Source organism: Etheostoma cragini, chromosome 5 (assembly GCF_013103735.1).
Source record: "Etheostoma cragini isolate CJK2018 chromosome 5, CSU_Ecrag_1.0, whole genome shotgun sequence".
Classification (NCBI taxonomy): domain Eukaryota; kingdom Metazoa; phylum Chordata; class Actinopteri; order Perciformes; family Percidae; genus Etheostoma; species Etheostoma cragini.
The window spans coordinates 1,962,127-1,980,859 of NC_048411.1; the positions used below are offsets into that span (position 1 = coordinate 1,962,127).

The 18,733-nt window shown below is 40.9% G+C and overlaps 1 protein-coding gene and 1 long non-coding RNA gene across 2 annotated transcripts in view; one reads left to right on the plus strand and one right to left on the minus strand.

The window, feature by feature from the left end:
• The window catches only part of galnt9 (polypeptide N-acetylgalactosaminyltransferase 9), a 90,898-nt gene that overhangs the window by 70,025 nt on the left and 2,140 nt on the right, over positions 1-18,733 (plus strand). Inside the window, exons 7-9 of the mRNA XM_034872415.1 lie at positions 6,575-6,760; positions 8,475-8,612; positions 10,846-10,941. Coding sequence (XP_034728306.1) covers positions 6,575-6,760; positions 8,475-8,612; positions 10,846-10,941 — 420 coding nt within the window. The remainder of the gene's footprint in view (positions 1-6,574; positions 6,761-8,474; positions 8,613-10,845; positions 10,942-18,733) is intronic.
• The window catches only part of LOC117945133, a 9,787-nt gene continuing 9,047 nt past the window's right edge, over positions 17,994-18,733 (minus strand). Inside the window, exon 3 of the long non-coding RNA XR_004656735.1 lies at positions 17,994-18,061. This is a non-coding gene — a long non-coding RNA (uncharacterized LOC117945133). The remainder of the gene's footprint in view (positions 18,062-18,733) is intronic.

The window sequence follows — 18,733 nt, forward strand, 5'->3', positions numbered from 1 at the left end:
ATTCAATCCCTTTGAAAATTATTCTGGACACATAGTTGATGCCCCATTTGTCTTAATTTAAAAATACTCCTTTTCAGTTTCAGTGCAGAGTTTTCTTGGCCCACAATGGGCAAAATGCTGTCTCAGTGTCTTCTTCACCCACACATGGATACCAGTAGCTAATAGCTGAGATGTTAAACCCGAATCCTGTCTTTATTCCTGTCATAAGCCTCTACGTGCTGAATTTTTCCAGTTTATTGATTAAATTGTGTAATTGCGCTGATGAAAACATGTTTACTGCTGTTAATAGCTTATATGCTTTTTATGGCTAATGTTTTCTGTAGCCCCTTGGAGCTTATCACGCAAATGGCCTAGCTGCAATTAACTAACTGCATGTACAGAGACAATTAAATTAAATTAGCAATTACATTACCACTACATCAAAGTGCTCTGTGTTAAGTGCTTCCTCTTAATGATGCAGGCTGCAGTTTTATGAAAGGGTCAGTGCCAAATGAACTTGTGCAAAATGCAGTCCTGAGCACCTGTGTGGGATGTCTTAAGAGGGAAAAGATGAAAACAATCCAATTTGGTATTTAGATTTTATTTTGTTTTCATAATATTACAATTTTTAAAGGCAAAACCTAACTGCACCATGTCTTCTCCCCTTTTAAAGCTTGGTTTCCCCTGCGCAAAAGCATCTTATTAGATTTGTATTTTGAATGTTTGTATTCCATGTGTTTGGAAGATCTTACGTATTCTAATTGCTTTAATATTGAGGCAATTGTATTAGTAAGTGCAGAAGCAGATAACATTTGGCTTAGCAGAGAACAACTCAGATTAGATAGCGTGAATAATTCCCAATGCAGTTCAATGATTTGCCAAAAATAACATACAGTGAGAGCATGTCATTAGCAGAGGTGCTCTCAGCAGCAATCTGGTCTGATTTGTTTAGCTAATGCTTTGAAGTCCCGGTTATGAAGACACAGACTGTAAGATAGAGTCAAGAGCAGTCCTGGGAGGTGACATGCACTGTTGGAGCCAGCAATCCGCTGTCCGTGTTTCCCTCCAACGCATCAGATTGGTGATAAAGATCACTTCAGCACTGATGATCCTCAACGGCAGAGTTGACTCCATGCAGATGTCTCGGGTCAGGTGGTTTGCTGTTTAATCAAGGAAGAAATGGACCTCTGTCCCTGTCTCCTCTCATCCCTGCTGTAAAGACAGGGGTTTATGATTAGCTTGCCACATCACCAGATAGTCTCTTGACTCAAAGAATAAAGGTTACAATGTAACCAGATGTTCTCTATTGCGTTGAATTGGTTTTTCCCCCCCGTTACACTTTCCACATGTACAGCAAAACTGTCAACTACACTGTGGATACACTGGATGGTGCAATCCAGTAAATAGTGAACAGGGCAGGCTCCAGGTCTAAGACAGTGAACTAATTACGTAAAGCCTAGTCCTTGATTAATCTGCTTGATTAATTAAAAATGTTTTTGTTTGGAAAAATTCTGAAAATAGTGAAAAATGCTGTCACAATTTCCCAGAGCCCAGATTGACATATTTACAATAGATTGTAAATTCACTTTTGTCCTTTGTCATACCATTTTAAACTGCTTTTTCATGCTTTGACCTCCAATAAGACTTAAAAACTTCAGAACTCGCTGGACCGTATTTCATCATCTCATCGGCACCTGAGGCAACACGCCCCCCCCCCCCCCCCCCCCCCCCCCCCCCCCCCCCCCCCCCCGTGCAGCGCCTTGCCTCTTGAGGGTTATTTTAAGGTCTAAATTGGAGAATGGAATGGAGAAACTGTTGGATCAAGTAGTTGTCTAAATGTCCCGACGAGGCACACCACCAGAATTTTAATTCTGATGGCTTTTTGTCTGGGTCTTACAGAACTTAATGCCTTTTTGACTGTTTCCAACTGGTAGTCCCAAAAAGAAATGACTAATATCATGCTGTGGAAGGCAACTAACACGCCTGGCTGAGTATGACACTTAAAAAAAAAAAAAACATTTTCAATGATTTATTACTAGTGAAGACAAACCTGTGTTCCACTTGTAATAAATAGGCCTATTTATTACAAGTGGAACACAGGTTTGTTCAAATCCAGATCTCGATGTGATGTACAGTAGAAGTCAAGTTATACATGTGAGGTCTAACAGAAAGCTTTATATTCCTCCACTTCTGACCTGATGTGATTTTAGCATTGGAAATGTTTTTGTCAACATCACGCAGGCTTGTACATTGTAGAAACACACATAATCAGTCTTACTGATTTTACTGAGGGACAGTGAGGAACAAGGAAAACCGCGTGGAAAGCACACACAGTCGGCCTTTAGACAGTCCCTCAGACTCTGAACAGAGCTCAGTGTGTATGTAAGAAGCTTCAGCAGCTACATTTATTCAGCAATGCTATATTTTTGTCAGCACTGGAACACTCTTAGAAAAGCTCTGTTTTTTCTGCCCTGAATGTGTCTAACTCCCCAGAAGACCCACAGCTACCAAAATTGGCAGATGATATGGCATTTTGCTTTGTTTGATGTCTCATTAAATAGTTGAAATTGACTTAGCATGGGATTTGTGACACACTGTGTCGTGATATACTGTGTAATTACAATAAACAATGCTTATTGAGATGATTACAGTCAAACACTATTATTATCAGCTGTCTGGAGGTACAGTGGCTATGGCGTGCAGTGAGCTGCCGCCAAATGAAAGAAAAAAGAAAATAATATGTTCCCTTATTACTGAAAAAAAATCGTTGCTTCTTTTGAATGAAAACTTTGCAAAGCCTAACCTAAAGAAAGAATCTAAAGCCAGTTTCACAAGCCTAGTTAGCTATTAGGTTTGTGACCTTCTGGAAATGGTGGTTGACAAAATATTGATCTTCAATTTGCTTTTAGTGCCAGGCAAACTGCTAACTGCAATTACACATATACACATTTTCAATTATCCATGAGTGCAAAACCACTTAGCACACAGCTAGATACCTACACACACACACACAAACACACACACACACACACACACACACACACACACACACACTCTTTATTGATTTTAAACAGGAAAGCTGGATAAAGAAACCAAAGAAAGACGGCATTACACAGAGCTTACTGTGATTCAAAGGGGGATGGGTAGAATCTGCAAGGACTAAAGACTTAACATTAAATTGGTATTTCCCTTACACCCACATCAACGCAGCGACCATGAAGGCTATTGTAGAAGGGCAGCACTTGTCATGGGCAGCAGCAAAGCAGGCAAAGCCTAGTCCTAAGAACTAATGGATTTTTCAGGCCAGGATCACTGTGGATCATCAGCAGTGAAGATGAAGGGTCAGCCAGTCAATGGAGGTGTTTAAGCATAGGTCAGCCCCGGCCAACTACTCCACCACCAGTGATACAGCAGGGCCAATTAAGAGCTTCAGAGTAAGAGAGAATAACAGAGAATGGATGACTTTATTTACATGCAATTAAACACAAGATTCCTTACACCCTTTGCACTACAGAAGCATGTAAATGATTGTAAGTGGGACTTGGGTAAATGTTTGATAGTGTCTCATTTCCATTAATGCTGCACACTTGGACCTATGGCTTGATGCGCACAGACTTAGATATTTTGCATGCCCAGAGGAACTGACTCTGGTGATTTGAATGAGCTTTTTGCTATCTTAAAAAATGCTCAGCTTGTACGTTAGCAGAGCTGAAAGCTGGTCTTGATGTTATGTTGTCATCAGTTTGATTTAGTAGTCAAATAACACTTTATAACAAAGACTAAGTAGTTACCAAAAACAATCACTAGAGCACCAAATATGTATTAATCCATGGCTGAAAATAGTCTAACAAAAACACTATTACCTCACAGTGAAGTAGAATTTTCTTCATTTATGTATTTATTACTGACCTGTTTTAAAGATTACACCTTATATTTTAGTTTCCTAGAAACAAAACAGAGAGAACAAAATTCTCCAAATAGATTATGATCATCTTCAGAGCATTTGGGGGTACATAAACTCACTCGGCACAAAAGAACTACCCACAATGAGGGGAAAGACCACACCTGTGGATTGATTTGTTACTATACTTTCATGGTACCTTTCTAGCCTGGCCAAGGGAACATAACAATAGGAGAAACGTTTGAATAAAAGCATTACAATCATGATTATTGTGAACATGCCCTGAAGCAGAAGAATCTGTTTTTACTTGCGTGGCCTTAAATAAACACGGTCAGCACAACACTGTCTTCCCCTGCTCTGGATGTAATTGAGAAAATAGTTTAGCAGCAGCAGTCTCCTTAACGCCATGCAGTATGGTTTTGGGTTCAGCGAGAAGTTAATGGAGCCGAACATCTGTTACACATAGTGGTGATCATCATTAAGAGACCGTGGGTGGCGGTGGCTCTGCAGTTTGTATGGCTGGAAGGACATTACCATATGCTGTGGCATTGTGATGCGACTGTGTCACTGCTGGGCCACTTTCCCACAGCATGGCATAGATTTGTAGATTTGCATACTGTATATCAATGAAGGATTTTATTTTTCAGAGAGTTTTATAAAATCTATTGCTGCACTCTAAGTAACGACTGTTTTACTAACACGTGACTGCCTCTGACACTATTTCCTTATTTTGAGTATGTCGCCGAGTGTCACAACATCCCCGAGTCTGCAATCAATCAATCTGCTTGATAGATGCATTTCAATATGAGAAATATTTACTACTTGGCTTTATACATTGCTCTTTGGGCCATATTCACTGCACTGACATTCTGGTTGTCATAGGCCACTCTCAGCAGACTTTTGTATTAATTGGTTATAAGTTCACAGAACCATTCATCACACACTCTTTCCCTGGCTATGGCAGTAACACCTGTCTATTAAAGTTAGACTAGAAACCGTTCCTGTAAAGGATGATTCCCATGTAGTGTTCATGCCCGTTTGTGTGTACGGGATGGACTTTGTGTTTCGTAGACTGGGCTCTATTGTGAACAGCTGGAATATTTAATAGCAGATTTCTGTGTCCGTGCATACATCTTATATGTTAATCAGTGAGCTGAATAAGAAAGCAGATGACTGCAGAAAATCCAGTTATGAACATTATGCAGCTGACGCATGAATGAAGACCATATTTTAGCCTGGTCCCTTTGTTTGAATGTGCTCTCAATAGTGGCAAGATGTGAATATGTGTGTATTTTCCTTCATAGACGCCTGAGCTTCAGAGCCACAGTGATGGGGGGGTCAAGCTTATTCACTTCACCACTATTATTCTCTAGAATACTATTTAAAGCAAGATATTTTATTATATATACATCATTGAAATGGGACTTTTCTTTGTGCAGAACCACTTAAACAATGTAAAGTGTGTAGTTAGGAATGCTTTTGCAAAGAAAGGTACTTTTAGAACAAAAAAGGCAAAAGGAGAAGGGACTGTAAAGGGGTTTAAAACATTTCTGTGGACGCTTTGGTCGAGCAGCCTCAAACTATCGTTATTTTGGTATTTTGGCCATCCCCATTGGTAGTAGTTAGATTGTACTCACTGAAAATAACTACAACTGCTAAAAAGGTTGCAAACATCCGTCACAGTTTACAGACCGAACTCTGGAGTAAACATTGACCTTCAGTATTTTGTGTGTTTGCGGCCGCCCCCCCCCCCCCCCCCCCCCCCCCCCCCCCCGTATAGGGGCTATAGCTTCTTTTGGTTCACCTCCACACTGGTGAAGATCATCTATCCAAACCGTTGGCTTGTTTGCATTTAATCTGATTTTCTGACAGCACCTTCTTGGCTCATTGTTTGAACTGTTGCTGAGTTCCAAGATCTCACTTTGTGGAACATTATCACGATCAATAGGGAGTGTGAAAAGCACCGTAAAAAAACAGAATTATCCTTTAATCCCTTTGCTGCCAGATAGTCAGGTTGATTTCTTTTTCAGGACTACGTTTTCAAGTATGATTACATGTCCAATGCATTTAGCATAGATTTCATTATATCTATAAAAAATGTTTTAATCCTCTCCTGCTACTTAACTTTTTTTTCTGGGTCTAAATTTAAAATGAAAAATATTTCTGATGTCTTTTCTCAACACGTTTGTCGTTTTCCTGACGTTTTCGTCCCTTTTTTTCCGATGATGTTATCCATTTGTTTCTGCTCTTTTTGACATTTGTTGATTTTTCCATACATTTTTTCAGCTTTTTCACACATTTGTTTTTCTCTTTGTTAGCGTTCTTTTATCATTTTTCCCCCCAATGCTATAAAATTGATTTAAACCAAATGTAATGAAAGTAGTGAACTTTTACTTGTTATAAGCGTTGTAGGGAACATCCTCTTTATTTTTTGGTTGAAAGAATCCCAAATTTCTGATATAGAAACTTTGAAAATGGGCCAAATTTGACCCAAAGACAACAGGAGGGTAAATCCACTTCTAACTCCTTATCAATGTTATTTTAAAGCCTTACATGTTGGCCACTGCACCCACACAGTGGAACTAAAGCACCCTTCATTTCCATCATGCTCATGTATATTTAAAAAGGTAAACATTCCTGTGTGAATCCACATTTGATTGAAACAGGGACTCTCTCTTTCCTGTTGCTGTCTAGGTGTGGCAGTGTGGAGGGAGTATGGAAGTCCTGCCATGTGCCAGAGTGGCTCACATCGAGCGCACCAAGAAGCCCTACAACAATGACATAGATTATTACGCTAAGCGCAATGCACTGCGGGCCGCCGAGGTGTGGATGGATGAATACAAATCCCATGTCTACATGGCCTGGAACATTCCCATGAATGTGAGTTTTCGTCCGTCTGCGATCACCCCCTTCCTTTAAACCCTGAGCTCCCTTTGCTCCCTCTCTTCCCTTCGCACTTGCTCATTCAGACACGCAGCCCGCCTGGGTCTCCGGAGACACTAATCAATAAAAATTCAAAATTCAGATTTCATCCCATTTGACCTTCACACTGGCAGCATAGCAAAGTAGAGGGGAAGCAGTGGAGCTTCACTCCAAACAGATGAGAGATGTGCACCAAGTGAATGAGATGAGCCTCAGTGTCTAATCAGCTTATTTTCTTACAGTTTAGTTTAATTGCTTTGAAGAGTCTTGGCTGCCATATAATAAACAGCTACTTTCATTAACAAAGACATTAATATTGAATCCTAATTGCCTCGTCAGCCAAACTGAATGAGATGATAGTCAGTAAAGGACATCAGTGAAGGCCTATGCACGCTGCCCTGAAACAACACACTGCTGTTTCTAAGCGGCGGTGTAGCCGTCACACACAAGTCTGGTACGCTCACTACAGTGCAGGTTGGAAGTACCAGCTGGGGATATGTTGTAAATGTGTGAGTGCAGCATGGAGGACATGTTGAGGAGGAGGATGGGGGGGGGGCGCTTTTGACAAACTAGCCAATCAGGCCACATCCCTTCTGCAGTGTAATTACAAACACAGTGGCATGGCACGTTATTACCCCAGCTGTCCTGTGGTGCAGAGTTATTTTGTGTAAAGTACAAAGACCTAACGCTACGATTATTCCATCTACCCCCTCCCTCTCTCCCTCTCTCTTACCCAACCTGCCCATACACACAATAACAGAATATTGTTATTGTCTGAGTTACCCACTGAGAGCACAATTACTTTTGTGGGGGAAGGCTTTATGATTCACCATATTGGCCAGCACCAAGTCCCAATACTAAAAAAACATCTCACTGAAATTGAATGTATTTGTTAGTGTCAATTTACAACAAAAGTGGACATTTCCATCTAGAATTCATTATTAACAAATGTTTAGAGTACGTTCAGCGGCTGAATGTGGACTCCTACAGAGAGGGAAACTGATGAGAAGGATTCACCTAGAAACAGTGTCTGGTATTAAGACAACTCTGTGTGTGTGCTTGTGTGTGTGTGTGTGTGTGTGTGTGTGTGTGTGTGTGTGTGTGTGTGTGTCTGTCTTATATCAATTTCTATGGAAATCGATTGTCCTTTTATGTTGTATGCATGTAGTGTATATTTTCTATGGCTATACAGAGTGTCAGTTTAATTGCACATTCATGCACATTTAAGCAGTGCACATACTGACATGGGCCTGTGTGTGTGTGTGTGTGTGTGTGTGTGTGTGTGTGTGTGTGTGTGTCAGGCCTCTGTGCAAGGCCTCTGTGTGTGTCAGGCCTCTGTGCAATGCATTGCACCTATTGCACCGAAGCTCTATTAGGCATTCCACTAATCTATCTGGGAAGCCACATCCATAAGGCAGGCAGGGCCGTGAGGGCTCATAATTAAGCAGCTGATTAGAATTTGCTCAGCACAGATCATGTCTAATGAAAGAACAATAAAGGTCCCACATGACAGGCGCATCTATCCATATCTTAACTAAGTGCCTGTTGTGTCCTCTCAGCACCACAACACTCTTGCGTCTTCCAGCAGCTAGTATCCTCACTCGGTTCTTAAGTAAAGTTCCCGCTGGCTATGATCTTTTTTTCCCCTCTGTTTGGTACCGTTTGTTGACAGAACCCCGGGGTTGATTTCGGGGATGTCTCTGAGCGCTTGGCCTTAAGGAAAAGGCTGCAATGTCGGAGTTTTCGCTGGTACCTTGAACACGTCTACCCAGAGATGCGGATCTACAACAACACCATCACATATGGCGAGGTGAGATTCATGCTAATGGGATTGTTGGAGAAACACAGCATGTTAATTTAGCTAAATCATCATCTATAATTCTATTACAGAGCTGTGGTTCATAGAGAATGCATATCCTGATACAGCTAATTTGATTCTGCAGATGATAGTACAGAAAATGAGTTGGTGAGAATGTTATTAATTTATGAGCTGTGCATCATCATGACTTCTGCAGCTCGTTGATATCAGTTGTAATTTGTGCAAAAACTCAGATGGTCAAACACAAACTGATACATGCAGATAAACAGTCAAGCATGATCACGGTAACAGGCTTATACCCTAACGCCACTTTAAAGCAAATAAATATGAGTTCACTGTAACCGTTCTCAGGTACAGGTATCTCGTTGCTATAGCAATGCAGCATCACCGCACAGGATTAGATGCGATTTCCTCAAAATTAGTTTTAATTAAACACTTTTTACACAGTTTAGTTCTCAGATTTCCATTCCAAGTTGATTGTGTTGGGCTGGGCTGTGAACTCAGCACAGTGGAGGGGGGGGGGAGAAAGAAGGAGTATGACAGGTTAAAGAATGGAACACACTCCAGAGTCACACACTGAAACCCGCCATTTTTCGTCATATTGATTTCAACAGTGGAAAACCTTGGCAAATCAATATGTTCTGCAAATGCAATGTCAGAATACATCAAAATGAACTTTTAGATTCATCAGAGCTGTGTGAATTTGCTCGCCCCTGGTTTCCCCTGCCGCCCGCTTTAGAGCTGCTTCCAAGCTAATGGATTCCTCAGAGCGGCAGCCACTTAAGTGGCACTGTTTTAGAGCTGTCGACAAGCCGTGTGTTGCCGCAGCCGCCGTCGCAGAAGTGAATCTCATCTGTCACCGAGCCTCACCGCCGCGCTCGGCCATGCTGACCAGACCAGCCGAGTGGAACCTTCCCTGAAAACAGCGCATATATATGCATATCTATGTCATGTATATGACATAGATATGTCGCAATGTGGAAATGAAGCCGTATGCATTCAAATCACACAGAACCGAAGCTCATGCTCAATGCACACCACCAACTGGAGGCCTGGGGGAGAGGGAGAGACAGAAGGGGGACTGGTCACTGCATGATAATATCCTATCACGGCCAGGTCATCTCATTGAGAGGATCTGAGACTGCTGTGTGAACAAGTCACATTGGGTCTGATAGACAGGGGGTGGTATAACATGCGCGCAGGAAGGAAATAATGAGTCAGTTTCAAGGGAAATAAACATTTGATCTGCTTTCAGATTGCAGATGCTTTCATTTTGTGGCAAGTGTAACAGCAAAAGCTTTGCCAGGAAGTAGTTTTTGAGCAACATTTTTGTTCTCTCCAAATCCTTAACATCCTTACATAAGCTTCTTAGTATGTACATTTATTTAGTATTTCCTATTCTTACAGCCCTAGAGAATTGAGATAACGAAACATGGCCGTTACCCAGGTGCAGAGTTGCTGGTAGGCTGGAGCTTCACCCGCATTTCCACCAACTGCGGAACGTCTGCGGATCCGCTTCGGCACGACAGAGGAGTCCTTAGGTTTCCATTAAAGTCAGTGTGTGTATTTCCACTGGCTGCAGAACGGCTGCGTCCCGACTCCGTCCCAGCTCCGGCGATCCCCAGCCCTCCAGAGCAGATACGCAGAGCTTCTATTTTTGTCGGACGCCGGGGAGTTCTGCGGCAATTCAGCACACGGCAGATAGTGAGGGACAGGAAGTCAAGCACAGAAACAAAATAAAACATCTGGTTAATTTTCAAAATAAAGTACACCGTGCTCACGGCGGCTCATATCTCCCTGCACTACACCTTGAAAATGTCATAGTGGGCGGAGACAGGCCTGGAGGTCAGAGGTTTTGGGGTTCTCTTTATAGAAACTTCATCCTGTTATTGATCACACGTGACTTCGCGAGATCTCGTGTTTTTCCTCGTGACTTCAGCTATCAGTCATGGCCGCGGCAGTTACGTAACAAATCCGGACCTGGTGGGTATTGAAGACCAGCGGAGCACGGAGTCGTCACGCAGCGGAGCTGATTCCCAGTTGGTGGAAATCAGGGGTCATACAGTCTTGAAGTGATATGAGAGTGATCAGGACCAATAGGCACATTTCCAAAATTGTCCAAGCTGTTCATGTAAGATTATTTATAGAAAACATCTTTTAATCTTGATCCCAGTACACCTGGCACCCACCGTACCCAAACCATCTGTCTCCGGTTGTCTTTCAGGTGAGGAACAGCAAAGCTAGCGGGTACTGCCTGGACCAGGGCGCCGAGGACGACGACAAGGCCATCCTCTACCCCTGCCATGGCATGTCCTCCCAGGTCAGACCGGACTCATTAACTGTTTGTGTGTCCATGTCCACTGCTGTGTTCATTAAGCAGCCATGTCAATAGCAATCAGTCAACGATGCAATCAGTTACGCTGTCAGTCAGTCAGTTTATAGACTTAGAGTCCGGAATCTGCATATTCTGCATTTTAAAACCTGATGACTCTCCTCAGGATGCTTGTAATGGAATTACATTTAATACATATAGATAGTTAGCGAGATAGATAGATAGATAGCAAGATAGATAGATAGATAGATAGATAGATAGATATTTGTTGATCCCAAAAAAATGGGAAATTACATATACATATATATACAATATACATACATACAATATAAGAACAAATACTTGAATATAAACAGGATGGGAAAACAAAGTGTGCAACTGCTTAAATAGTGTGATAAATATGTAAATAGACCAATTTTGCAGGTTTCAGTAATGCAATATTGCGGTGTCTCAGAGTCAGTGATGACGTGTTAAAGAGCAGCCCCTGTACACCTCTCTATGGGCCTCTCATATATGTAATTATTGAAAGATAGATAAAGAAGGAAAGAAATAAGAATAAAAGGATAGAAATATGCTGCATATATCAAGTAAACATGATCAGTTACAGCAGTGTTGACATATACTTTATATATGCATTTAAAGTGAAATATGTGTTTAACCATAGAGTGTATCACAAACGGGTATCGGACATATTGCAAAAAATGTAATACAAATATCAAGTAGGAACAATAAGTCAAGTAAGCATTTCTCTCCCTCATAATGAATGAGGTCTTGAGTTGGACTGAACACATTGTCTCAGTACTAACTAACCAAATGAATAGGTATATGTGGAAAGGAAGTTCTTTTGTGGACTCTGTCTTCACGCCTTTTTCCATTCTTTAATATCTATCCGTACTTGTCATGCTGCAACACAGCGTGGGCGAGAACAATTTTCACATCTTTACATAAAAGGATGCTACTCCAAAAACACTTTGTTAGAATTGCAACCCACTTAAATTCTCGCACCTCATTGTCTCCCCCCCCCCACACTCCCCTCCCTCCAGTGTTGTGACTGTACTACCATACAAAGCGCATCGGCGACAGCTCTATCTGCTCGGTAAACCCAGGGAAACCGGGCCACTCCCAAGTGAGATCGCATGTGGTTAGATGAATATGCAGGCAGATGCTGCAGAAAAATGACGTGGGCTCAGCATAACCTTTACTTGAATAGAGACCAGGACAAATGGCACAGGGTGGGTGGGAGGTTGTTGTCCTGGTTTTGTGTTGTGAAACAAAGCGCTATTCCTGCACATCATGCAAATGCTATTCATGCATAATACTTCAACCATTTGCTACCTTTCCTGACTACTTCTAGTGAGTCACATGTTCATTATCTGTCACGGAAGGGAGTATTATAAGGAGGCCAGCAGTAGCTCACAGGCCTCTCCTCTTCTCCTGTACAGAGAGCTCACTGACTCTTTCAATCGGGAACCTCAGGAGAAATAAACCAATGAAGATGAATTTTACGTCTTTGTATCATTAGATCACAGCGACGACCACCGTGAATGCAAGCAGGGCCAAATTTGATTTGGTGGGACGCTGTGATTTTGCATTCCTATTTTTTAAACCATTGCACCATTTAATTAGGATTAAATGTAATTGGCCAGAATAGTTCTTCATTGTGCTTCTGAGAAATAAGTCTCTCTCTGTTGGCTCTCCCGGTGGAAATTTCCATCGTGGATAATGCCTCACCTTTGTCCAATAATGTAATGCATTAAAAGCACAGTGGAAGGGCTACAAAGCCTGCATCAGTGCTCTTTCTCTCTCTCTCTCTCTCACACACACACACACACACACACACACACACACACACACACACACACACACACACACACACACACACACACACCAAACAGTAGTCTGTTAAAGTACATAATGCGTTTTTTTTCTATAGATTTTCTGTTAATGAGATTAACTTTGTCTGTTGAGCCAAAAGACAATTATTATTCAAGGTGAATTATATTACATACAGTGGCTTGCATACATTTACACATGCAGGCTAAAAGAGGAATAAAAAAACATCTTTTGGAAATTGATTTTAATGCCTTGATTAAAAAAATAGGAAAATCCAACCTTTTAAGGACACCAATTTTCATTGTAAATAAATAAATGTTCTTTCTTAAAATACAGGGGTCATAAGTATACACCCCCCCTATGTTAAATTCCCATAGAGGCGGGCAGATGTTAATTACTAAAGGCCAGTTATTTCATGGATCAGGATACTATGACTCCTGATAAAGCTCCCTCGGCCTTTTTTATCAACTTTAGCCTGGGTGTGTAAACTTATTCAAGCCACTGTGTAAGGAGGCTGTGCCAGGATTAATGAGCCCCATTACTGTAATCCATGTTTCCCGCATAAACAGGCAGAATAGTGACAAGTGTAATGTTTTGAGAAGCGTGTGTGTGTATGTGTGTGTGTATGTCTGTGTGTATCTGTGTGTGTATATTTTGTAGCAGCATGGTGGCAGTTCATGTAGGCCAGACTCTAACTCCAGTCTACACAGCAGCAGGTCATGTAGACCAGAATCTAACTCCAGTCTACACAGCAGTAGTTCATGTAGACCAGACTCTAACTCCAGTCTACACAGCAGTAGTTCATGTAGGCCAGACTCTAACTCCAGTCTACACAGCAGCAGTTCATGTAGGCCAGACTCTAACTCCAGTCTACACAGCAGCAGGTCATGTAGACCAGACTCTAACTCCAGTCTACACAGCAGCAGGTCATGTAGACCAGACTCTAACTCCAGTCTACACAGCAGCAGTTCATGTAGACCAGACTCTAACTCCAGTCTACACAGCAGCAGGTCATGTAGACCAGACTCTAACTCCAGTCTACACACCAGCAGTTCATGTAGACCAGACTAGAGCTCCAGTCTACACAGCAGCAGGTCATGTAGACCAGACTCTAACTCCAGTCTACACAGCAGTAGTTCATGTAGACCAGACTCTAACTCCAGTCTACACAGCAGCAGTTCCTTTTTCTTCCCTTAAACACAGTTTTCAAGGCTGTACACATTTATCCCATGCCTCTAACCTCTAACAACACTGTGGATCTACACTGCTGTCAAAACTGTTAACCACACAGTATAAACAAAATGTATTTCAGTCTGATGACTTTTTAACTCTGCTGATTGCAATTTCAGCTGAAAGCCTAAAGAGGTTTCCTGTTTTAGACTTGTTACCAAACACACAGTGTGTGTGTACATGTATACGTTACGTTAGAGAGAAACAGGTAAATGAGCAAAGATACCAACATGTCCAGGTCAGATGGCCGAGGTTACATATACAGCTATAAAGAAACTTACAAAAAAACACTCTCTTTACTACAGTAAAATTGCGCACTTACGTTTTTTTCAGAAAATGATTGAGGTTGGAAGCAATGGAATCACCACATTCATTAGTATTTACAGATGATGCAGGTGCATGGCAAGGGAAGACATTCTATGTGATGATGAAAACTAGCAGGATTACAGGATTAGTCACACCATCCTTTGTTACTATTACCTACCTTAAATTTGTAACTTTTTTCCCCCAGTACATTACTATAGACAAAATGAAAAATATATATATATCTATTGTAGAAAACAACTGATTTTCATACCTTTTTGTTTACACAAAAACTGGTATGTGTCTCGTGTCAACAAAGGTGATGGCAGTGCACAATCTGATTCAAACAAAGGAGACATCAGGGCGCACTCCGACGTCAAAAGCCAAAACTCACCGTGTTGACTGGTTACATGACACCAGTGCAACCGGAGTTTCTGACTGGCAGGAGTTTTCATAACGGTTCGGTTTCAGTGACCTGGACGAACGGGCTAACTGTACAGAAAAAGCTACGGTTCTGACAATCCGTGTTCATGTGGACAGGGCCCTATTTAAAGGACAATGGACACTGATTTACTCACTAACTGAATTCTTTTCATTTTAAGCCTTCGTCAAAAATCGCGGTTCTTTTGCATCAAGTATTTAGTTTGCCAAAACTGTACCAATTCTCAATGCGAAATGCAAAACCCAATTTTCACCATCATTTTAACAACTTCTTGCGCTGTTTGAAAATAGGGCTATCAGACTGATAGTAAGGATTTGCTCCCACAAGGAATCCCAGCTATGTGTAGTGGGTGGGTGTGCATGGTGCTGATGGACACCCTGTGCCCCTCTTAAGCTCTGAGGCCTCTTAAGTCTCACCTTTTAGAGGTTTCTGTAGAGATTGGACGCTAACTCAGATTCCCATGCTAGACCATGGTCTCATATGGACAGGACATGTGGAAGGTTCAGTGTTGAGGCCCCAAACCAAGTCCTTCTTAACCCTCATGTTGTCCCTGGGTCATGTTGACCTGTTTTCCTATACCAGTGTTCTTTTTTAACAACCCAATTGTTGTCACCCAAAAGAACATGATTGAATACAAATCTCTACTTTCATCAATTTTGGGACATCTTATTCAATTTTATAGCATTTGAAAACAAATTGCATTGGAAAGAGTGTTCACTAAAAGTTGACATATTCCAGTCTGTGATTATCCATCAACATCCATTCTTGTAATTTTTGTCTCAATAATTCCTAATTTCTGCTTTTCTAACTCAAACATTAGGTATAATTTCCTATAAATTAGGTTTATCGACCGTGAATTACAAAAATAACTGTAAACTAAAGTTAGTGTTACGTAGTGTTAAATGTCAAAAAAGTGAGAAACATTGGGGAAAAAAGGACAAAAACATTAGAAAAAGTCAAAAATATCCACTAAAAGCGTCAACAAAGGTGTTGAATTTCAATTTTGACGAGAAAACAACACAAGGGTTAAGATGTTTGTTTAAATCTGTAGAAAACAGTCACTCAACTTCCTGGTGGAGCAAAGTACAGGAAATATGGAAATGTGGAGATTACAACCCAAAACAATGCACAAACACTCACATTGTGTATTGACATTGTTACACCGTTGATGCTATAATTAAGAAGCTGATTAGCTTGACCTCCAGAAAGTGGCGCACAACTTTTAGGATTGCAGCGAGGCAATGGAGCGTCTAATGTTGCTGCATGAGGCCCAGGTTAATTGGCTTGGCAGAATCATTTCCTCGTGTTAATTGTTTGTTATGGTCCCATTTTAAATGTATTAGCATATAAAAGGCTGACAGATTGAGCTGCAAACAGGTATTAGCGGGGATTATATGTTTTTTTCTTGCGCCCAGTCATAGTTTACACCATGATAAATCTGCTTAGAGCGTTATTACCTCGAAAGACCCTAGAAAGCAATTCCAAACTCTAGTAAGAATTCTTAAAAAACTGCCTTTTATTAATTATGACCTTTAGGCTGCCACAGGGAGAAAAATAGCACATTAGACTTTGTTTGAACTATGTTTATGTAATTGTCTGACATACCTTAATCCAAAGAGTTATTCTTATCAGCATCCTTATAAACAAGCCAACCAGCTCTAGTGAGCTTTGAGTGACACCCAAAGTGGTGCTTCATTGTTTTCCTATTTGTTGTTAAGTGCTCTTTAGGGCAGAACATTGGATTAAAAACCACCTGCGTTCTCTCTTCTCACAACGAGCAACACCCACACAGGCCATTTACTGCAACTCTACTTTATCCATCCATGCTCCAAAAAACCTCCACTCAGACAAAGGTTTCTAAGTTCGGAGAGGTTTTGTATGCTGAAATAGATTGACAAAAGTCCTTTAACTGGATGGGACCACTATTATAGATTTACTTCATTGATTCTTTTACAGGTTTTTAGAGACGGCATTCACAAGGTCTGCGTTTGGAATTTAAGATTTCTTTACTGTCATACCACAGTACACTGTATTACGAAATTACATGCTAAGTTCACAGCTTAAAAGAATGCAACAAACAATTAAAAATACTGTGGAAAAGTCGAGTTATAAGTTATATGAATTAAAATAAATAAATGCTTAAATGCTGAAATGGGTGTGCAGAGCATGTAGAGGGATAAATATAAATACATAACGTCTAAAAAACTGAAAAATATAAATATCTAGATACTAGATACATAAAGATACAATGAGTGGAAAAATGTGCTTACTGTATTTTTCCGAGTATTAGTCGTACTCAACTATAAGTCGCGGGACCAGCCAAGCTGTGAAAAAAAGGATGACTTGTAGTCTTGAAAATGTGATTTTTAGTCAAACACTTTTTTGGGGGGGATTGGGGTTTTATACGTTACTTATCCACAGTCTGTGTATTACCTACATTAGATGGCAGTCGGCACGCCTCCAGTTTGGAGAAGTAGACAGGAGTCGGGACAAGGGAGCTAAGAAAGGTTCTGGTCTGGGCGGGGGCAGCATGGGCTGCAGCAAGAAAGACCACCTAAAAAAAATCTGTTTAAGTGTATGTAAGAATTAATTCCTGACTTGTTGTCCATTATCAGGAACTAATGGACGACGGGGTTGCCAGAATTATGATTAATTATATGATTATGGACACCGCAAAGGGCATCAAACCACTTATACCATACTTGCCAAATACAATTTTCCTAAAACCATTCTTTCATTTAAATGAATTTTAAAATCAAAATGAAAAACTTTTTTTTGCAATAACTCTGTTTTCCTGGGTAAAACCTGAGGGTTTGATCCCATAAGGTTTTTATGCAATGCAAATGCGGTTCACTGCTCCAGTAAATAGGATAGACCTTAGCTACGACTCTCCATGCTTGGCAACGGGAGATATAATTGGTCCACTCAAGTCACAGAACTTTTGGGTCAGGCAGCTACGAGCCAGAAAGCTAACGCTATGCTAGCAAGATTCAAAGTCAAAACATTGTGTGCTGTTGGCAATCAGTCAATATAATTTAATAGTATGTTCATCAACGAGCCACGTTACGGTTTCCACTTATGTTACTGTTCCCAAATCAATGAAGACTTTCACAAACAAATGGTGGGCCATGTGTACTGTCACCATCTGACCAGTGAATGGGATGAGAGTTGATCAAAGTTCCTCTAGATCAGAGGAGTATGGCAGGGTGGGAGAACTCATCTCTTTTAGCTTGTGTGTTAGCGCCATCCTGTGGTGTTCAGAGGACAGGCACTGAAGGATCACAACAGTGTTGGAAAAAACTTACTTTTTCATTTAATGTACAGTAGAGCATTCATTTAGAATGGTAAACAATCACCAGAACCCCTTGTGAGGTGTCCTGTATCACTTTGTAATGGACACCCTGCCATTCAGAATTAAAAACCCAGACCTTGATATGCATTCAGAATATTGGCAGCTTTACCTTGCTGTCAAACGGTGCTTTTTACACGAGGAACTGAAACCGTTATATTGTTTTCTTCATCCCTCCCGACTCCTTTCAACTAGTACTCCTACTACTACTACTACTACTACTACTACTAATATGATAGAAGCTGCAGCAAACCAGAAACTTCCGTTTTCTTCAAGGTAAAAGAAATGTTCTGGTGGCTTTAAAGAGAGCATAGATGTACATACGGAGACGGCTGTCACCTGTGACGGCAAGGTAAAGCGGGGAAATATTCTAAATATAAAGCACACGTAATAAGAAGGCTACCTCATCCAACTTCACTTCAAAAGATCCAAACTATCCTTTTAATAATAATAATACATTTTATTTAAAGGCGCCTTTCTCAAGACACTGTACAGGGTTAGCATACATTAGACATTTAAAAACAGCAAAAAAATACTACACAGCAATAAAACAGCAATAGACATTCAAGTGGAATAAGATTTGTTTTGAGTTGTGATTTGAAATGGGGGGGGGGGGGGGGGGG